We start from the raw sequence: 23406 nt of genomic DNA on the forward strand, positions 1-23406 counted from the left end.
ACTGACGTCCTGTTATCCAATTCCACTGTCTGACCACGCCTCTTATCCACTGTATACGGTTGTCCCAATGGTTGTCCCACTGCTTGCGTTTGGCGTAATCCAGGAAATCGCAGTGTTTCTGCCGGGAAACTCCGTCTGCAAGGGGGCGCCCAGCCTCCCGTAAGGATCGCATGTTGAAGGGTGCCTGCATGGCTAAAACCAAAGTGATTGATTTTGGACAGCACAGGGGTGTGGCAATGTAACACTATGTGGATAATATCATTAGCACAATTTGCATTTCTAAAGTATTCTATGTAGCATTTGATAGCACAATTTAGCTTTAAAATGTCAGTGGATCTGTCACTGTCGATCAGTCTCTGGTGTCAATGCACTGTCTGCATTGCTGTTCTGAGGTGCCACACTTTTGCGCATAATACTGTAACCTCACAATCTCATCACAGTTTTAGTATGTGCCAGGAAACGCTGTTGATTCTAATAATGCAATGACAGGGACATCTATATTTCGTATCCCTAGCCCGGCAGCGGAGATGGAGCATCCTCTTATCGAAGAGAGAACTCTGCAAAGATGCAGAGGGATGCAGATCGATCAATCAATCAATAGAAGGGGCGCTTGCCCGTGACGTAACCGCTTCTGGTTGTGTGAATGAGCGGAGGAGAAGCCTTCTCCCCATTCCATTATGTACACAATGAAACGTTTTAAGAGTTGAAAGCACAGCACTGGATATGGAGAAATGTCACTTAACTGCCTGGATTGAAAATAGTATATTCTTGGAAATGGTGCAATCAAATAAGGTAGGTTAGATGAAAGCCGCATGTAAATCTGCCTTACTAGCCAACATTAGCTAGCTAGGCTTGCTACATCGCATGATAGCTATTTTGCTTGCTAAATAATCGACATGTTACAGAGACAAGAAATCGTTTGCTTGTACCAGTTAGCTAGCTAGCGTTACCCATATTTAGTGTTATCCCAGCTACTAAATACCATATAGATAGATAACGTTAGATAGATAGCTGTCTAAAAAGATAGCTAGCTGCTAGCATTGGTTTGTTGTTAGCTAACTGGTCCAGTGCGTGATGGATGCAAAGGATGCTTTGTTGTCAAGCAAGGTAACGTTACGCTATCTAATTTTAACAAAGCGATCCTTTCTCCCTCTCTTTTGTAAGACCTTAACGTTACTAGACCATAACTAACGTTAGCCAGCTAGCCTACCAACTTGCCAGATATTTTATCAAATGAAATGCCTCGATTAACAGTTTTCAGAATGACAGCTGATGATGTTGGAATAGGATGGCTATGTTGGGTTGGTACATTGCTATGTCCGTTGGCTCCGTAAACAACGCACAGGGTAAGTTCAGAACAAGCAGCTCTTATGTCAATCGCCGTGTTCATGCATTATTCTTAGCTATATTAGCTATTACAACAGTAAGAAAAATGACTTGGCTAAATGGGCTTTAAAAGTAGCCTGCAATAGAGGTTGAAGATTCTGCTGATGTCCAGTGATGCGATTTTTAAAATGTCCAGTGATGCGATTATCCAAAGAAACATTATTTGCTGTGAGTAAAAACAAATGGATGTAAATGTTCCAATACGTCCTTTACATTAGTATATAGGTGAAGAAAGTAAAATGACAGTGACAACACACACATTTTGACATCTCTCTGGGGACACATGAAGATGGAGGTCATCAAGGACTCGACTTTGGCACGATTTGTCAGTTGTCCAAATTGAAATGTTTCTCTCCTTTCTCCATTTCTTTCTGCAGTAAAAAGCCAGCGACACTGATGCCAGGTGCAGGCCGTCGTTGGGAGCACTCCGAGCAGCACTTGGGATGAGTGGTGCAGTAGAGCAGGCGGCAGACATCCTGTCAGTCACAGACTTGGTCCGGGAGAGATGGAGAGTGGTGAGTTACTATAAATACTACCAGCTACAGAAAGGGCACAGCCAGCTTCGGTCAAATCTGTCTTGTTGCTGCTCCCATTCTCCTAGCGAGGTCAAAGCAGCATTCTGTAATGTGTTATGTAATGTGTCTCACATCTAAATGAGATGTGGTGTGTGTGTACCTTCTGTAGGTACGGTATGGCACTTTTCTTACAGAACACTCACAACTTCCCTCTCGTTCTCTCTCTCTCTCTCTCCACCTCCATCCCCCACCCACCCGCTCTCTCTTCTTTCTTTACTACCTGCATTCCACCTTCTCCATTCTATTTTCAGGTGAAGAAAATTGGCGGGGGTGGCTTCGGGGAGATCTACGAGGTGCTGGATCAGCTGAGCCAGGTCAACGTGGCCCTGAAGGTGGAGTCTGCCCAGCAGCCCAAACAGGTGCTGAAGATGGAGGTGGCCGTGCTGAAGAAGCTCCAGGGTGAGAGACAGGGGCCCTGTTGGAATACAGTACGACCTCAGATATAAGTCTAGAATGGAGGTCGTTCGGAAATACACTGAAATGTCCATAACTTTGAAATTCACAACCGTATGAAACCTTTGTGGAAAATATTGATTGGATGTTTACGTGTTTCTAATAATTTGGCCAGATACTGTAAATATCTAAGCAACATTTATGTTTCTCTGTTTCAGGTAAAGATCATGTGTGTCGCTTTGTAGGCTGTGGCCGCAATGACCGCTTCAACTATGTGGTGATGGAACTTCAGGTCAGGTTTTTGGCTGCGTGTGCGTGCACACTTGTGTGCGACCTTTGAAATATTTGAATCCCTTTAATTGTAATGTGATTTGTGGATTCAAATAAAGTGTGTGTGTGTGTGTGTTGCTTTACTGTCTGTGTCCTATAGGGGAGGAATCTGGCAGACCTGCGCAGAACTATGTCTCGCGGCACCTTCACCGTCTCCACCACTCTGAGGCTGGGCCGACAGATGCTGGAGGCCATCGAGAGCATCCACTCTGTTGGCTTCCTGCACCGCGACATCAAACCGGTAAGGGGTCATGGGGTCAGAAGATGAGGGAATAATAAGGGGTCATGAATCAGGGGAAAGGGAACAAGATAAGAGCATAAATAATGCACTGGTAACACTCAAGCCTTAAAGGGATAGTCTGACATTTTGGCAATTAGGCGTCAGATGAACTAATGTATACACTTTTTATGTCTCTGCGTCCAGTGTATGAATGCAGGTATAGCGCTTTAAGTGGTTATAATACATTGCACAACTTGTCATAAGCATGTATGACAACATTATAATGTCTCATAGTGATCCTGACTACTTCCCAGCCATTTTGTTATTATCAGGAAAAAAATTATGCATGGTGAGAAATGCCTTATTATAAGACCGCTTCAAGTTTCAAAGCATTGTACCAGGCATTGCTGGAAAGAGTAACAGGATTTACTTAGATTATTGCCTGCTTCATCAGATCAATGTCAAGGACAAGACTAAATATCACTGACTGATTTGCTGTGTTTGTACCACCCCAGTCAAACTTTGCCATGGGGCGCCTGGCCAGCACGTGTCGATGCTGCTACATGCTCGACTTTGGTCTGGCCCGACAGTTCACCAACTCTTGTCAGGAAGTGCGTCCTGTAAGTATTCCTGCCCGTGCATGTGTGTATGCGCATGTGGCTCAGTTGCTAAAGCATGATGCTTGTAATGCCAGGGTTGTGGATTCGATTCCCATAGGGGACCAGTACGAAAAAAGTATGAACATGTATGCACTCACTACTGTAAATCACTCTGGATAAGAGTGTCTGCTAAATGACTAAAATGTCAATGTGATGGCTACATTTCAATCGCCACTTAAAATGAAGCAATGCATTGGGCATGTATTCTAAGTAGTATGCTAGTGTGAATATTGAAGATTCAGGTTAATTTCTTATCCATCTCTCTCTCTCTGTCAGCCTCGTCCCGTTGCAGGGTTCAGAGGAACGGTGCGCTATGCCTCAGTCAACGCACACAAGAATAAGGTGAGGTCAACCTCATACTAGGCTATATGAGTACATGTTCTCACCTTGCTCACTCATGTTGTGTGTGTCTGTGGTATTCAGGAGATGGGTCGCCATGATGACCTCTGGTCTCTCTTCTACATGCTGGTGGAGTTCACGGTGGGCCAGCTACCCTGGAGGAAGGTCAAAGACAAAGTAAGTGCATGTGCATGTGTGTGTACTGTACATGTATGAGCATATGTTCATGCTCTTTTCCCTCTGCTCACAGGAACAGGTGGGGAACCTAAAAGAGACCTACGACAATCGCCTCATGCTCAAACACCTCCCCTCAGAGTTCAGCGCCTTCCTGGATCATATCCTGACCCTGGACTACTTCACTAAGCCTGACTATCAGGTAAGATTGGTCTATATGTTTCCATATGTGTGCATTAACTCAAATATCCAGAAAATACTGAGTGGACTGATCCATTGTGGAGGCTGTGGATGGCACTGTCCATCAGTCTAATACATGTTCTACTTAAATTGTGCATGGTTATATTACATAATAATATATAATAATATATTACGTAATATATTACATAATATTACATGATACATACATACATACATACATACATACATACATACATACATAATGGTGCAACACTAATATTATTTTATAACAAATGCACTTTCTCCCTCTTCAGTCCATTGTTCTGAAACATATCAGTGTGCTGTTGAATTGGCGCCTTTTCGTAGACCATGTTGCTATGTGCATAATAGCAAAGTTAACCAGCATTTTTGTGTTGAGAACAATGCTGCGTAGGCAGCAGCAGAATGACGAAACGCAAACTCAATTAGTTCTGTAATCAATAGCCTAACTGCTTTATACTTTACATTTGTATTTATTTATTTAACTAGGCAAGTCCGTTAAGAACAAATTCTTATTTACAATGACGGCCTACCCCGGCCAAACCCGAACCCGGACGACGCTGGGCCAATTGTGCGCAAGCCTATGGGATTCCCAATCACGGCTGGTTGTGATACAGCCTGGAATCGAACCAGTGTCTGTAGTGACGCCTCTAGCACTGAGATGCAGTGCCTTAGACCGCTGCGCCACTCGGGAGCCCATGAATTTATCTACAGAAATACGACAAATCCTGCTTCTGTTGCCTCTGAGTGTTTGTTTAATAGCCTACTGATTCATTGAGCACCAAGCCTCATGCAATAATGACATGTTAAGTAAACAATTTCACAAATTCGGCTGTTTTTAATCTTTGCTTTGCTATAGTTAGAACTGCCTCTCTGGAATGATTTAAAATGTGTTTATTGTTTACACTGTTCCAAATTGTCTGAATTAATTATATTTATAATAGCAATTAACGCTCCTTTTTCTTGATCTCCTTCTTATTGTTATTGTTCTTCTTATTCTTATCCTTCTCATTAGGCTTAGTATCGCAGTCTGGTATAACCACCATTGTTTTGCAGGCGTAAAAGTGCATCCTTTTTGGTCTTAATAGCGTAACTTATTTGGCCTATATTTCAATACTTATACAGGCTACTGTACCAATCAATCAATCAATCATTCCTTCGTTAATGTCATCACACAGCGTATGAGTCATTCATGATTTGAAATGCAATCAAGCATTTTAGTTTTAAAATAAAATAAAGCGAGCCTTGAATAATTACTTTAAACAATAAATAACCGTTCCATTTTGGAAATTGCATTCATGAATGAGTGGAACTGTTTTTAGTCTTTGCAGTAATAAAGGCTTAACAAAAAAAATGTTTTTGTTACAACAGATTCTCTGGTATGCTTACATTTTATTTTGTGTTGTTTACATTGTTCCGAACAGTCAGAAAATGATTTTGTCATTAGAGGTCGACCGATTAATTGGAATGGCCGATTAATTAGGGCCGATTTCAAGTTTTCATAACAATCGGAAATCTGTATTTTTGGGCGCCGATTTTAATTGTATTTGTTATACCTTTATTTCACTAGGCAAGTCAGTTAAGAACACATTCTTATTTTCAATGACGGCCTAGGAACGGTGGGTTAACTGCCTTGCTCAGGGGCAGAACGACAGATTTTTACATTGTCAGCTTGGGGAGTCAATCTTGCAACCTTACAGTTAACTAGTCCAACGCTCTAACCACCTGCCTCTCGTTGCACTCCACAAGGAGACTGCTTGTTACGTGAATGCAGTAAGCCAAGGTAAGTTGCTAGCTAGCATTAAACTTATCTTATAAAAAACAATCAATCATAATCACTAGTTAACTACACATGGTTGATGATATTACTAGATATTATCTAGCGTGTCCTGCGTTGCATATAATCTGACTAAGCATACAAGTATCTAAGTATCTGACTGAACGGTGGTAGGCAGAAGCAGGCGCGTAAACATTCATTCAAACAGCACTTTCGTGCGTTTTGCCAGCAGCACTTCGTTGTGAGTCAAGCATTGCGCTGTTTATGACTTCAAGCTTATCAACTCTCCAGCTAGTTAGCTCGCGCTAATTGTCGTTGTGTTGCTGGTTCGAGCCCAGGGAGGAGCGAGGAGAGGGAGGGAAGCTATACTGTTACACTGGCAATACTAAAGTGCCTATAAGAACATCTAATAGTCAAAGGTTAATGAAATACAAATGGTATAGAGGGAAATAGTCCTATAATTCCTATAATAACTACAACCTAAAACTATTTACCTGGGAATATTGAAGACTCATGTTAAAAGGAACCACCAGCTTTCATATGTTCTCATGTTCTGAGCAAGGAACTGAAACGTTAGCTTTCTTACATAGCACATATTGCACTTTTACTTTCTTCTCCAACACTTTGTTTTTGCATTATTTCAATCAAATTGAACATGTTTCATTATTTACTTGAGGCTAAATTGATTTTATTGATGTGTTATATTAAGTTAAAATAAGTGTTCATTCAGTATTGTTGTAATTGTCATTATTACAAATAAATGTAATAAATGTAAAATAAATGTAAAAATCATCCGATTGATCGGTATCGGATTTTTTGGTCCTCCAATAATCGGGTATTGGTATTGGTGTTGAAAAATCATAATCGGTCGACCTCTAATTTTAATCTATACAGCACCTGTTTGGTGCACACAACCTTTTCTGTAGCTTAGAGGCTAGAGATAAAATGTATGACACTGTAACGAGACAGACACTTCTTACATCATGCAGGTTTCTCAGATCAAAAAACATAAATGGCGCTCATCAAATAAATTGAAAAAAAGAGCTGTCACAAATCAATATATCCTAAAAACAGTCAAAATAAAATGGACAATATGGAATGGACAATCACAACTGTTGTCCAGGAGTTTCACCCCCATTGTCATGATCAGTGGTTTGAAGTTTGTATCCAGGCATTTTTTTACAAGCTGATCATAGCGAAAAAGAAAGTACTTCTGTATTTCCCGCTGTGTAAACACATTGCAAATAGACTCAGGATAACTCCTGATAAAGTTGTGTAGCTGAAATTCAGAGCTGAAATAGCCAAATTGACTAGTCACAGGAATCAGGACTAATAAAACCAATGCAGCGGCCTGTTTTACAAATGGTGGGGCTACCACATGGATGGGCATTCATAAAATTCCATTGCGGGCGACATAGTAGGCTTCACCCTAGTAAGCACGAGCCAATGTCTTTTTTTTGGTCCTGTCTGGATGGTTTTTTTGTGTGTTAAAAAGGGTAGGCTTACCACATACTGTAGATGGGCATTCATAAAATTACATTTCAGGCAACACTGTAGGTGACACCTCAATAAGCATGGACCGACGTCATTTGGTCTTTTTTTGGTGCAGTTCCGGACCGGTCTTGATTTCCACGTAGGGCCTTGATGTCCATGTACATTGGTATTTTGTCTGGTCCGTACCAAATATGAACCAATCATGGACGATTTGGTTCAGATTTTGTCCAGTTTGGACCAGTCTTGATTTGGTCGTCTATAAATGACTCATTTTCAACTTTCATTCAGGACCAAAAAATTGTCTGATTTCAACATCTGCCCAAAAGATTTGCAACATCCGTAAAATATTGTTTTTTCAACACCTGTAAAATGTTTTTTCAACATCTGTAAAATATGTATTTTCAACATCAGGAAAATAAGTATTTTCAACTTTCATTAAGAACCTGAAAATGAACCTGACTTCAACGTCATGAAAATACATATTTCTCAAAGTCCTGAAAATATGCTTTTTCAGCATCCTGGAAAATAAATATTTTAAACATATGGAAAATAGCATTTAATATTTCATTCAGAACCTATATTGAACTTGGATGGCATTTTTTGGTCTCACCTATGGCGGCAGAAAGGCAATGACCGGCCCTGGCTGGTGCACTGTTTAGCTTACATCCGAAGGCATTTAGGACGTAACCTACTGCAGATCGCTAAAATATCTTAAAGATTATCATCACTCTTACTCAATTCAAATATTATGGTGACGCTATAGCAAAGATGGTTTGGTATGGTTTAGAAACTTAGGAACCAAGCTTGAGTTATCCGTGTGGCCCTATCACCTGGACATGTTGAAATACTGTATCTTCATGCCTAGAATTCAAACCTCCAGGCTTCCGTCATAACTGTCAATTTATTGGATTTTTAGAAATGAATATCATCTGAATTGTCCTCTGGAATAACAGACATTCTGGAGTAATAATTACATAACCAAGTTCTCTAGTAATACTAGTCCCATACAAATACAGTGGGACAAAAAAGTATTTAGTCAGCCACCAATTGTGCAAGTTCTCCCACTTAAAAAAAAATTTAATTTAAGAAATTAAGGATTTCGGTAACAGAAATGGCAATAATTATGTTGCACCTTCATCAACAAACACTTTGATGTTCTGTGGTGGTCGCTGCAGCAGGGAGGAGAGAGACAACGGGTGCCAGTTACAGTCATTCGCTGTCTTTTTCTTTTTAACAAAGTGCAGCAAGTCTGAGCTGGCTCGGCACAATCAAATCAATTGCTGGTCGGGCACCCTCTAGTCATTTGTGTGTCTTAATTATTTAATCAAACTGTGTGCTTAAAACATCAGACAAGCTCAGTGAATATAGTTGATTTGATTTAAACACATAGGATGTGTAAATATATGGAAAGATACATGTTTAACAATTTCAACCAATCGATTGGTCAAAAGATCAAATAACTCTTGGCTAACCCCCCCAAAAAATTAGTCGAGGACAGCCCTTAACTCCCTGGTTTGACTGAATTTGAATGGAATTGACACCCACTCCTTTGTGTGTATTTGTCTGCCAACAACAAGCCAACAATAGCTCTTCCCATTGTTTCATAATGCTAAATGTCAATGATTTTGGTTCTTCTGTTCCAGCTACTAATTGCAGTGTTTGAAAATGCCATGAAGAGCCACAACGTGTTGGAAAACGACCCGTATGACTGGGAGAGGTGTGACTCAGAGGATATGCTGACCATCACCGGTTCAGCCACCACCGCTCAGCAACTGACCCGCCTCACACCAGCTTACATTGGGTAAGAACTACAATGATGGCATATTGTTTTAAAATAGTAGCGGAGAGGTAGAACTGTGTGGTATCAGAAGTAGGGTTGAAGTTTTTTTTAGGAATCCAGGCAGGAGAATTCCTGAATTTCCTACTTATTCCAGGAATCTTCCAAACTGGATATCTGAAAAACCTGGGAATTTTGGGAATGTACCCAAAATGTTGCAACTGTAATCCAAAATGTTAACCGTTCCACTCAAAGACTATGTTTAGACAGGCAGCCCAATTCTGATATTTGTTCCACTAATATTTATCAATATTGCTTTGAAACTATTCTAAAATACTACTTACGAACAGAATTTAGAATGTTTGTTTGTATAGAAAAAGTGTGTTTTATCAAACAATCCTACGAGTGTCATATGTACACCGGTAGGAGATGACCATTGATAAATACCAATTGTTCTCAGCCTTAGTGCATATACAGTGCCCTCCACTAATAATGGCACACTTGGTAAATGTTTATCCTCTTGGTCTTTCATTCAAAATATTCACAAAAATCTAACCTTTAATTAAAGTAAAATAATTTAAAGAAAAAATACATTCTTATCATAAAACCAATATTTTTCTCAAATATATGTGTGCCACAATTGTTGGCACCCCTTCATTCAATACTATATGTGCGACCTCCCTTTGCAAAGATAAGAGCTCTGAAAATTCTTCCTATAATGCGTGATGATGTTGAAGAACACATGGCAAGGGATCTGAGACCATTCCTCCATACAGAATCTGTCCAGATCCTTCAGATTCAGGAGGTCCACACTTGTGGATTCTCCTCTTCAGTTTATCCCACACGTTTTCTATGGGGTTTAGGGCAGGGGACTAGGATGGCCATGGCAAAAACTTGATTTTGTGGTCAGTGAACCATTCTTGTGTTGATTTTGAGGTGTGCTTTGGATCATTGTCCTAGTGGAAGATCAAACCACGGCCCAGTTTAAGCTTCCTAGCAGAGGTTTTGATTTAATATCTGCTGGTACTTGATATTCCATGATACCATGTATCCTGACAAGTTGTCCAGGGCCTTTGGAAGACAAACTGCCCCGCAAAATCAAAGATCAACCACCATACTTCACAGTGGGGGTGAGGTACTTTTCTGCATGGCTATCTTTCTGTCTATATTTTGGTCTCATCTGACTATAGAACCTGGTCCCATTGAAAGTTCCAGTAACGTTTGGCAAACTGCAGGTGCTTGAGTTTGTGGTTTGATGACAGCAAAGGCTTTTTTTTTTATGGCAACCCTCCCAAACAACTTGGTTATGGTTATGTAGGTGGCGTCTGATCGTAGTTCTGGAGACTTTCTGACCTCAAGACCCAAGAAACGTCTGCAATTCTCCAGGTATTATCCTTGGAGATTGTTTACCCACTCAAACCATCCTCCTCACTGTGCGTGCACTTATAGACACACGTCCTCTTCCAGGCCGATTGTTAACATCTCCAGTTGCTTTAAACTTCTTAATTATTGCCCTGATAGTGGAAATGGCTATTGTCAACCGTTGATCTTTTTTCTTATAGCCATTTCCTGATTTTGTGCAGCTCAACCTTTTGTCTCATGTCATTACTGTATTCTCAGGTCTTTCCCATAGTGATGGATGACTATGGGAACTTGGCCTGTGTGTCACCTCATATACTGTATGGTCAATCATCCCTTTTAAAGTCAACGCCTTACCATGAAATACAATGGCGCAACCCCAAAAAATTATAACAGTAACTATTTTCAGAGACTGAATATAGGTGCTAGTGTTAGAGATTGAGTTAAAAGGTTTTTATTTGGTTTGCTCCGCTGTGGCTTGAACAGTAAAAATAAAACCGTAGCTACAAAGAGAGGACCGTTGGGACAATTCATGTTGCTTTAGCAATGGCAAATATACTTGAAATGAGTAGGCAATACTTGCCAAGAAGCCATCCATCCTCAATAGCTTCCACCTGTAGGCATACAGGCCAACATTGCTGTTTTGCAGAATGAACGAGTCGTGCTTGCCACCTTTCCACCACATTCAGCAGTGTATTTTACGCATCATATAACCCATCACCTGCACATTTAAGAGTGGAAGCCTTTTCTGTTCACACAGTTGAACTTGTTTTGGGAGGATGCTTTTATGGCCATGTTGGTGCCGTCTATTGCTACGTTCGTATTTGGAAAACCCGTTGGCATCATGGCAAAGACACCCCTCTTGACTTCAACCTGTTGTGCCATGGTGTATGGGAATTGTACGTGTTTCTGTTCCTTTTGCTCATGACGCGTCTCTAATTTAAAGAGAAATGTAAAAAGAAAAAAAATGTTCAACTTCATTAATCTACCACAACACATGTGAAAATTGCGCGTTTCTAGGTTTTGTAGTAAAAAAGACAGGAAGATGAGTGTTTCTTTTTTACTACAAAACCTAGAAATGCCCAATTTTCACATACAGTGCCTTCGGAAAGCTTCAGACCCCATGACTTTTCCCAGATTTTGTTATGTTACAGCCTTATTCTATTCTAATTGATTCAGTAGTTTTTTTCCCCTCATCAATCTACACACAATAAGCTATAATGACGAAGCAAAAACAGGTTTAGACATTTTTACTAATATATAACAAATTTAAATCTGAAATATTACATTTACATAATTATTCAGAGCCTTTACTCAGTACTTTGTTGAAGCACCTCTGGCAGCCATTACAGCCTCGAGTTGTCTTGGGTATGACGCTACAAGCTTGGCACACCTGTATTTGGGGAGTTTCTGCCTTTCTGATCCTCCCAAGCTCTGCCAGGTTGGTTGGGGAGTGTTGCTGCACAGCTATTTTCAGATCTCTCCAGAACTGTTCGATCATGTTTGGGCCACTCAAGGGCCACTCAAGGACATTCAGAGACTCGTCCCAAAGCCACTCCTGCGTTGTCTTGGCTATGTGCTTAGGGTCATTGTCCTGTTGAAAGGTGAACCATCACACCAGTCTGAGGCCCTGAGTGCTCTGGAGCAGGTTTTCATCAAGGATCTCTCTGTACTTTGCTCCGTTCACCTTTATCTTGATCCTGACTAGTCTCCCAGTCCCTGCCGCTGAAAACATCCCCACAGCATGATGATGCTGCCACCACCATGCTTTACTGTAGTTATGGTGCCAGGTTTCCTTCAGACGTGATGATTGGCATTTAGGCCAAATAGAGCGTGTTTAGGTGCCATGTGCCTTTTACTGAGGAGTGGCTTCTGTCTGACCACTCTACCATAAAGCCCTCATTGGTGGAGTGCTGCAGAGATGGTTGTCCTTCTGGAACGTTCTCCCATTTCCACAGAGGAAATCTGGAGCTCTGTCAGAGTGACCATTGGGTTCTTAGTCACCTCCTTGACCAAGGCACTTCTTTCCCGATTGCTCAGTTTGGCCAGACAGCCAGCTCTAGGAAGAGTCTTGGTGGTTCCAAACATCTTCCATTTAAGAATGATAGAGGCCACTGTGTTCTTGGGGACCTTCAATGCTGCAGAAATGTGTTGGTACCCTTCCACAGATCTGTGCCTCAACTTAATCCTGTCTCAGTGCTCTACTGACAATTCCTTCAACCTCATGGCTTGGTTTTTGCACTGTTAACTGTGGGACCTCATATATAGAGAGGTGTGCCTTTCCAAATCATGTCCAATCAATTGAATTTACCAATAGTGGACTCCAATCAAGTTGTAGAAACATCTCAAGGATGATCAATGGAAACAGGATGCACCTGAGCTCGATTTCGAGTCTCATAGCAAAGGGGCTGAATACTTATGTCAATAAGGTATTTCTGTTTTACATTTTTAATACATTTGCAAAAATGTCAAAAACCTGTTTTCGCTTTGTCATTATGGGGTATTGTGTATAGATTGCTGAGAATTTGTAGTATTTATTTAATCAATTCGAGAATAACACTGTAACACAACAAAATGTGGAAAAAGTCAAGGGGTCTAAATACTTTCTGAAGTGTCTTCCGTCTGGCCACTCTACCGTAAAGGCCTGATTAGTGGTGCTGCAGAGATGGTTGTCCATCTGGAAGGATCTCCCATCTCCAGGAGATGAATATGAAGTAGAACATTTTCGAAATTTCCATTTGAACAAATAACAGTACTTGATATGGATTATTGTAACAAATGTGCTTTTGTGAAATATATAATATCTTGACAGGCTAATGGATATATATTTTGTATTTATTAGGGATCCCCATTAGCAGCAGCTGTTCTTCCTGGGGTCCAAACACATTAAGGCACTTAAATTACATTTCAAACAAAAGATAAAACAGTACATTATTACATCGCTACATATCTACAATACAACATTTTCCACACTCAGCGCTTGATAAGCTGTCCCCTTATTCCACCACTGTGCACACGCATGGTCATGGCTGTGTGTGAATTTATGCACACTCTCAAGCAAACATTCAGATTTTTGCCTATGCATGATGAATAAAAGATGCCCCAGATCTTTTCACATCAGATCTTTTTCAGAGCTGATCTGACAGGTCAGATGGAGAAATGTTATGTTAATCCATAACTCTGTTTGGCTTCGTGTTGGTTGGTGTGATGCAGAATATTTGTGTGAATGGGTGTAATTGATGCCTAATTGGTCAGCATTTGCTGATTTGACTGTAATACCTTCCTTCAAATCGACATGGTATAACTTTGGTCCCACTCACACAATTCAATCCATGGGTTGATTCTGTAAAATCTGCCAAGCTTTTTTGGGTGGAAAGGAAATCTGTATATTCGGGCAGCGATCCCTTGGAAACCACTGGCCTAATTTGTCCTCTGGAAAGTAGCAGCTGAATTATTTTCTCTCTCCTCTCTGTCCCTTTTTCTGTCCCTTTCCCGACTCCCTCTCTCTCACTCGCTCTTTTCTCTTTCTCCTTCTCCCGCGAACACCCTCCCTTCCTCCTTCTCTATATCCCGCCAGCATGGCCAATGCCTCGGTGCTCCCCGCCGAGCTGCAGAGGGAGAACACTGAGGACGTACTGCAGGGCGAGCGCCTCAGCGACGCCGACAACTGCCCCCCCATCCCGGCCCAGCACCAACGTGCTGCCCAGGGCGTTGACGTGTGGGAGGAAATGGACCGCAACCGCAACTGTAACCACGCCGCAGCCCAGCAACAACAACAACCGCTCATCAGGAAGGTCAGGATTGGAACACATGCATATTTGTGAAATAATCAAATGTTATTGACCATATAAATCAATACTGGGTTTTAGACAGGAACACACAATTATTGCATGCTATCAAATAAACACCCCCATTAGTTTCCCTTTATACTGCTGCAGTTCAGCCAACCTTGTCTACTTCAACAGGTACATTTTCTATATTGAAGACTGTATGTTCAGTACTATACTATTTAATTAAAAAAAAAATTGAATTTACCTTTATTTAACTAGGCAAGTCAGTTAAGAACAAATTCTTATTTACAATGACTGCCTACCAAAAGGCCTCCTGCGGGGATGGTGGCTGGGATAAAAAAAATAATATATACAGTGCCTTGCGAAAGTATTCGGCCCTCTTGAACTTTGCGACCTTTTGCCACATTTCAGGCTTCAAACATAAAGATATAAAACTGTATTTTTTTGTGGAGAATCAACAACAAGTGGGACACAATCATGAAGTGGAACGAAAAACTGAAAAATTGGGCGTGCAAAATTATTCAGCCCCCTTAAGTTAATACTTTGTAGCGTCATCTTTTGCTGCGATTACAGCTGTAAGTCGCTTGGGGTATGTCTCTATCAGATTTGCACATCGAGAGACTGAAATATTTTCCCATTCCTCCTTGCAAAACAGCTCGAGCTCAGTGAGCTTGGATGGAGAGCATTTGTGAACAGCAGTTTTCAGTTCTTTCCACAGATTCTCGATTGGATTCAGGTCTGGACTTTGACTTGGCCATTTTAACACCTGGATATGTTTATTTTTGAACCATTCCATTGTAGATTTTGCTTTATGTTTTGGATCATTGTCTTGTTGGAAGACAAATCTCCGTCCCAGTCTCAGGTCTTTTGCAGACTCCATCAGGTTTTCTTCCAGAATGGTCCTGTATTTGGCTCCATCCATCTTCCCATCAATTTTAACCATCTTCCCTGTCCCTGCTGAAGAAAATCAGGCCCAAACCATGATGCTGCCACCACCATGTTTGACAGTGGGGATGGTGTGTTCAGGGTGATGAGCTGTGTTGCTTTTACGCCAAACATAACGTTTTGCATTGTTGCCAAAAAGTTCAATTTTGGTTTCATCTGACCAGAGCACCTTCTTCCACATGTTTGGTGTGTCTCCCAGGTGGCTTGTGGCAAACTTTAAACAACACTTTTTATGGATATCTTTAAGAAATGGCTTTCTTATTGCCACTCTTCCATAAAGGCCAGTTTTGTGCAATATACGACTGATTGTTGTCCTATGGACAGAGTCTCCCACCTCAGCTGTAGATCTCTGCAGTTCATCCAGAGTGATCATGGGCCTCTTGGCTGCATCTTTGATCAGTCTTCTCCTTGTATGAGCTGAAAGTTTAGAGGGACGGCCAGGTCTTGGTAGATTTGCAGTGGTCTGATACTCCTTCCATTTCAATATTATCGCTTACACGGTGCTCCTTGGGATGTTTAAAGCTTGGGAAATCTTTTTGTATCCAAATCCGGCTTTAAACTTCTTCACAACAGTATCTCGGACCTGCCTGGTGTGTTCCTTGTTCTTCATGATGCTCTCTGTGCTTTTAACAGACCTCTGAGACTATCACAGTGCAGGTGCATTTATACGGAGACTTGAATTCACACAGGTGGATTGTATTTATCATCATTAGTCATTTAGGTCAACATTGGATCATTCAGAGATCCTCACTGAACTTCTGGAGAGAGTTTGCTGCACTGAAAGTAAAGGGGCTGAATAATTTTGCATGCCCAATTTTTCAGTTTTTGATTTGTTAAAAAAGTTTGAAATATCCAATAAATGTCGTTCCACTTCATGATTGTGTCCCGCTTGTTGATTCTTCACAAAAAAATACAGTTTTATATCCTTATGTTTGAAGCCTGAAATGTGGCAAAAGGTCGCTAAGTTCAAGGGGGCCGAATACTTTCGCAAGGCACTGTATATATATATATATTAGGACAAAACACGCATCACGACAAGAGAGACAACACTACATAAAGAGAGACTTAAGACAACAACATAGCAAGGCAGCAACACATGATAACACAGCATGGTAGCATGGTCGCAACACAACATGGTAGCAGCACAAAACATGGTACAAACATTATTGGGCACAGACAACAGCACAAAGGCAAGAATACTATACTGCTATACTACTATACTGATTTTCTATAAGGTAAGGTACTTACCCCACTTTCCCCTATCTTAGATTCATTCTGACTATTTTGAGGAAGTGATACTGGCTTTGTTCCCATGGCAGGGGTTCTCAAACTTTTTGGGGCCCGGGGACCCCTTTTGGGATTGCAAATTCATCAGGAAGTAATATGTAATACCTAATATCAATATAGACATTTTATTTGCCGAATGCGCCAAGTAGAGCGGGTGTAGACTTTACCGTAAAATGCTTGCATACGAACCCTTCCAAAAGATGCTGAGTTCAAATATTTAGCTGTTTTTAAAGCTTAAATTACAGTGATTATTCTCTAATCGTAAAATAAATACAGGAATGTATTCAGTTGAATAATGGATAATTGGAGTGCTGTGGATACCAGTATCCATGTAAGCCTCCCAGGCCCATGTTGCCCATGGTTAAGAAATTGTAGATGATTAATATTACACTGTATTGAATTACACCCTCTAAACATATTCCACGGAGAACAAGAGAGAGAGATGGATCTGGCTGCAGACCGCTGCAGTACCACATCCATGGACACCACTTTGAGAACCCCTGTCCTATGGTGTCTCATGGGGGGGAAAACATCAGTAACTGCCACATTGAACCACACCCGAGACAGCATTTTTTTTTTCTCGTAATGAACAACAGAGAGAAATGCGGAATCAGTGTGTTCAGTCACTCTTTTAAGACCCAGCAATATGACCTGACCATAGGCCGCAAAAGCAATCAAAGATCTTACTAAGAGAGAAGCAAGAGTCTGAAGGAGATTAGCCTCTTACCTTGTCCTCTCTTTGTGTGTCGGAAGTCACCTGGCTTTGGTAACATTTGCGCTGTACTTCCAACACTTTTTTTTGTGACAACTACATTCCTTACCCCTTCTCCAGGTGGTGAATGAGGACGAGCACAGCCAGAACCATGGTGGCAACCAGAGCCAGAGCTCCCCCAGAAGGGTGTGCTCAGAGACCATGTTCCTGGACCGGGCGGCCCCCCTGCTCCGGAGGATGAGACACAGCCAGAGCCTGGCCTTCGAGAAGAGACTGGCTCCCGAACCCAAGCCCACCATCGAACGCTTCCTTGATGCCTAGTCAGTCCCTTTTACCATTAATTTACAGTAGTTTTAATAGTTTATATTGTTCTACAGTGTACAATAGGACAGTGATTCTCAAACCCCTCCGGGGGAGGGGGGGGGCAGACATTTCACAATTTTGTTTTAGACTTGAACTACAAGACCTGATTCAGTACTCAAGGGCTTGATGATTAGTTGAATCATTGTGCTAGCTCTGGAATAGAACAAATACTGCTGGAGGTCCCGGAGGAGATGTTTGAGAACCACTGCACTAGGCACAAGGCAGAGGGACTTGTATTAATTTAGTCCTTAAACTACTGTATGCAGGGTTTTGTTTCAACCAACCTTGAATTTGTTGGACTGTTCTTTGGCTAGTCCAGGGGTGTACTTGTACGTCATGCTGTCTCATGCTACAGGAACTGAGGATAAGCTCCTGCTTCTAGCTTGCACAAGCCAAGGCTCATGCAAGGCAACTTGCTTAATTAATCTCACTTGTTGGAATGTTCATTAGCTAGTTATGCAGATTTTACCAATACATTTAAAAAAAAAAAAAATTCCATTAGTCGAATTTTAAATATTTATTAAGCAATTACTCATGTCAAATCCCAATTTTCTTTTATATTTCCAGTCTGGGGAATCAGCATCCACAGGAGCGAGAGATCACAATCCCCGAAAGCGGCGGGGGGCGGGGTGAGCAGGTTGGCACCCCCTGTGACGAGGACCAGGCGACAGAGACTCCCGACCAGGACGAGGGGGCTGGGGCCCTGAACCTCAGTTCTGTTCCCCAGGAGGGAAACTCCCAGGATTGGTTGATGCTGGAGCAGGGGGGAGGCAGCGGGGCCTCGGGGGCAGCCAAGCCTCCAGGAGACTATGCTCTGGATGGGAATAAACTAGAGGTGCATTCAGAGGCTGAGGTCCAGGACCACCAGCCTCCCTCAGCCCCGAGCAGCCCCGTCCTGTCCCACATGGCCCTGCCCTGTACCTGGTTACTGGGCGGCAGGAGGCTGCCTGGGATGCTAGGCCATATGGGCCGAGCCCAGATGGAGCAGGTGAGTGCGAGCAAGGCTTTGGCAGAATAAGAATTGCTCACACATATACATACAGTTCTATTCTGGGCATTAAAATGTCACTTTTTCAAAATGTCCTGCTGAAGTATGGCCCTGACGGTGCAATTATATGCATTATGAAGGAAATGTTTCTTACTCTACTGCAGTACAGGTTAACTTTTGAAGAACTGTACACACGCCAGATATTCACTGACATGAACAGAGATCTGTACCTCTCGCTTTTATCCAAAGCGACTTACTTAAAGTGCGCTCATCTTAAGATCGCTAGGTGAGACAACCACATATCACGTCGTAGGTCCATCTTTCCTCGATACAGAAGTTATCAGCAACGTCACTGCTAGTATGAAAAGACAAGTGCAATTTTTGTTTTTTATTGGGAGGATAGAATAAGACTGAGATGTCTTATTTAATATACTGTTTTGAAGAGGTAGGGTTTCAGGAGTTTTCAGAAGATGGGCAGGGACTCTGCTGTCCGAGCTCTACTTGCGCCTCCTCACCACCTCTAATGTCCATCTACCATTAATCTCTGGTCTGCCTCTCCACAGTCTGCCAACCCTGTACCACAGTCCCCTGTGATGGAGAAGAGTGAAGCCATACCACTAGAGTCTCTGTCAACCAAACCCAATGACCCCCAAGAGGTCAAGGTCGATGAGCTGGAGATTGTCGAATCAGCCCCCAGCCCTGTGCCAAGCCTCATCCCAGCCCACCTCGCAAATGACAAAGACCCAGAGAGCGACTCAGGCCTCCCCGACCGTTCCTCCGAACCCAACCAACACCCTCAGATGGAGAAAGCCGGAAGTGCCGCGGAGAGCACCTTCTCCTCCTCCCCTCCCCCACCCACCTTGGTCCTGCTGCGAAGAGAATCCCCCTCCTCGCCCAGATTGAGCCGCATCCCCATACGAGATCCAACCACCGTCCCGGATTCCCCCACCATGGACCGCCGCCACCGCTGGAGCAGCCCCGTGCCTGGCTCGCCCTCCCACTCGCCCTCTCCATCGCTCTCCTGCGACAACCTGCTGCCCTGTGGCGTCCGGGAGAGGTTCCTTTCCTGCTCAGACCGCGGCTCACGCTCCGACTGGCTGGGGGAAGACCGTGACTCCCTCTCGCTCTCCTCCTCGGGCAGCAGGAGTAAAATCCCTCGGCCCATCATTCCCCCTCTTCCAGGGCTCGAGCAGCAGCAGCTCTCATCCTCCGGCAGGTTCCTGCCTCGTCCGCCTCCCGGGAAACCGCCTACCCGCCCAGCTGTAGACAACAGGTATGAAGAACATGGTATTATGGCACAGCACTGGGCCACGTTTAATAGAAAACTTTATGGAGTGTCGCAGATAGAAATGTAATGAATGAAACTGATGTACTTTCTTATTCGACAGCTATTCAATCTGAGGCTTGTTTACTCTACATTATATATGTATCTGAACATTCCACAACGTTGTGCCCTGCCAAACGCAAGACTAGTAGGCTGTGATAGTAAGGATTGCATCCCACATCACTGATGATAGACAATTTTTTCTGTGTGGATTGGTTTAGGAACATATCGGTGCAAATCAGAATGTATAGGCATGAGTGTCTGACTAATACATTATAGTTGCAGAATTGTTTGTTTTTAAAATCCAACCCCTTCTGTTCTCTGCCCCAGTAGGCGCCGGCGTTTCCGGGTGCGTGCCAGCAGCACCAGCGACGCCGACTTCCTTGCCAATCTGACCCAACTGATGAAGGACCGCGGCGGTGCACTTTTCAGTCTGGCGCCACACCCCCGCAGCTCTTCCTCCTCTCTACAGCGCTCACTCAGCTCCTCCCCCTCACGTCACGAGCTCCGCGAGGGGGGAAGGGTCTTCCTGGGGCGTAGCCGCTCTCCGTCCAGCTTCTCGGGGTCCCCTCCCCCTCCGTGGTACCCCCAGGACAGGCTTAGTGGGCGGCAGGGGATCCCGTGGGGCGCAGGGCCCGGTGCCAGAGGGAGGGGCCCTAGCCACGATGGCAAAGGCAGCGGCAAAGTGAGCCGATAAGTGGACAGAATGGGTATCATTGTGTTGTTCAGAAGGGCACACTGTTGTAAGACATTTTGCAACAATAAACCCGAATCGAGCGTTTCTAATTGGACACGTTCAGCCAGGGCCTTGTCAGCTCATTAGGCGGCAGATTGACACGGGTGGAATTTTCTGGGCTAAACTGAACAAGATGCACACCCAACAACACAACCTCAAATAAATCTGCCCCAAAACATTGACAATTTCTCTCAACCAGTGGCATATGGGCTTTTTAGGTGAGCGCTGATGCCGCCCTGTGATAAGCAGTTCCCACTTTGTCAAAGGCAGGGGCACAAACATGTTGCTTGTCCATTCCCAGAGGCGCGCCGTGCACTCCTCCAACGTTCTGTTAAGAAAACTATCTAACATAAATCATGTAGCAGATATAGCCAGCGTAAAAACATGAGCCATTCACAAGAATTACAGCAAAATGTCAAGAAAACTGTATGCTTATTACACCACTTTCTAATTACCGCATGTCAGAGGCATGACAAATTAGTGAATGGACTTGAAAACGGGTGATATAGCCTACAGTCAAATGTGATGTGGTTCGACGAGAACATTGACCTTTTGCCAAGGCAGAGACGTGGCGACATGACAATAGCCAAATTTGTCATTTCACTTTTTGGTGTTTACGTTTAACAGATGTCTCTTTCCATTCCACCACGGTTTGGAGTCTGTTAATATGGTGCGAGTGGATGAACGTGTTTAACAATTAGATGAAAACATTTTGCCGGGTTGTTTTTATGCCACAGTATAAGATAATGCATTTTAAAAGTGAAATAACAGTTCTACGACTAGGCCCACTGAGATCCTATTGAATTAATAGGGACTCTATATATCATTCTATGATTAGGCCCTTTGAAAAATGCTGGCGCACGCGTTTGGTCCCGTACCGGGAAGAATTTAATTATACTTTCACCCCTGAATATAGCATATGGTAGAAAGAGTATGTGGCCTTTTCTGTAGCCTATAGGCTGGAGATAAAATGTATGACAGTGTAATGAGACGGACACTTTTTTACATCATACAGGTTCCTCAGATCAAATACCCGCGTTGACATGTTACAACATTTCCTAAAAACAGGACAGGTCAAAGTAAAATGGACAATATGAAATGGATAATCAGGCTATTCACAACTGCTGTCCAGAAGTTTCACCCCGGGGGCAAAATGTTCATGATCAGTGGTTTAAAGTTTGTATCTGTACATTTTTTGTACAAGCTGATCATCGCGAAAAAGAAAGTACTTCTTTATTTCCCGCTGTGCAAACACATTGCAAATAGGCTCAGGATAACTTCTGATGAAGTGGTGTAGCTGATATTCAGAGCTGAAATAGCCAAATTCACTAGTCACAGGAATCAGGAGTAATAAAGCCAATGCAACGCCTGTTTTACAAACGGTCTTCCACATGGTTGGGCATTCATACAATTCCTTTGCAGACCAACACAGTAGGCTTCACCCTAGTAAGCATGGGCTGACGTCTCCTGGATGTCTTTTTTGGTCCAGTCCGGACCGGCTGTCTTTTATTGCTATTTTACAAACTGTAGGCCTACTACATAGATGGTCATTCTTCAAATTCTAATTAGGCGACACTGTAGGCTACACCTCGGTAAGCACAGATCGATGCCGTCGCCTTTTGGATGCCTTTTTTTGGGGGTCCTGTCTGGATCGGCCTTGATTTCCACTTCCACGGATGTTGGTTTTTAGTCTGGTCCAGACCAAATCATAGACATCTATGTTTGGTTCAGACCGTCTTTCATTTGCCTCGCCTAGGGTGACAGAACAGTCAGGACCAGCCCTGCTTTCAGCAGGTACATCTATGTTTCGTCCCCACTGCACACGACCCAGGCGGCTATGGTTAATCAGACTGTAATAATGTATGTACAGAGAATGTACTGCATCGGATCCAATCTTCAACTTTGACAGCATGTGTACATATATATGATCTACTACTGTACTCCAGGGAATGTACTGTATGTAATGTAAAATGTATGATAGAATGTATATTTATTTGATGTGTTTCGAAAAATGTACTTGAAAAATGTAGCTTGATTCCAGCATCGGAACATCAGATTTCCGAAAAACATTGAGATGGTCTACTCTTTCTCCCTGACCCCAGTCCTGGGTTCTTAACAGTATGGATGTATGTATGGATGGATGGATGGATTGGTTGGAGTCATTAAAACTTGTTTTTCAACCACTCCACAAATGTCTTGTTAACAAACTACAGTTTTGGCAAGTCAGTTAGGACATCTACTTTGTGAATGACACAAGTCATTTTTCCAACAATTGTTTACAGACATATTATTTCACTTATAATTCACTGTATCACAATTCCAGTGGGTCAGAAGTTTACATACACTTAGTTGACTGCCTTTAAACAGCTTGGAAAATACCAGAAAATTATGTCATGGCTTTAGAAGCTTCTGAAAGGCTAATTGACATCATTTGAGTCAATTGGAGGTGTACCTGTGGATGTATTTCAAGGCCTACCTTCAAACTCAAAGCCTTTTTGCTTGACATCATGGGAAAATCAGAAGAAATAAGCCAACAGCCATCAACCTCAGAAAAAAAA

General features: G+C 42.7%; 1 protein-coding gene across 5 annotated transcripts; it reads left to right on the forward strand.

Annotated features, from left to right (window-relative positions):
* Positions 1–54: 54 nt before the first annotated feature.
* Positions 55–23040, forward strand: LOC118386638 (tau-tubulin kinase 2-like). 5 transcript variants are annotated; one of them, XM_035774342.2, is made up of 16 exons: positions 55–159; positions 515–792; positions 1764–1901; positions 2213–2360; positions 2573–2646; positions 2785–2925; positions 3420–3524; positions 3840–3905; positions 3987–4079; positions 4153–4278; positions 9210–9367; positions 14280–14496; positions 17558–17757; positions 18368–18788; positions 19352–20061; positions 20443–23040. In XM_035774342.2, the coding sequence occupies exons 3-16, from the start codon at positions 1830–1832 to the stop codon at positions 20807–20809; spliced, it is 2898 nt and encodes a 965-aa protein (XP_035630235.1). In that variant the 5' UTR covers positions 55–159; positions 515–792; positions 1764–1829; the 3' UTR covers positions 20810–23040. The 5 variants fall into 5 exon arrangements, with proteins under 5 accessions (XP_035630235.1, XP_035630238.1, XP_035630237.1 ...); XM_035774344.2 differs by having other exon boundaries at positions 110–203; XM_035774345.2 differs by lacking the exon at positions 515–792.
* Positions 23041–23406: the final 366 nt, after the last annotated feature.

Source organism: Oncorhynchus keta, chromosome 8 (genome assembly GCF_023373465.1).
Source record: "Oncorhynchus keta strain PuntledgeMale-10-30-2019 chromosome 8, Oket_V2, whole genome shotgun sequence".
In the NCBI taxonomy this organism is placed as follows: Eukaryota; Metazoa; Chordata; class Actinopteri; order Salmoniformes; family Salmonidae; genus Oncorhynchus; species Oncorhynchus keta.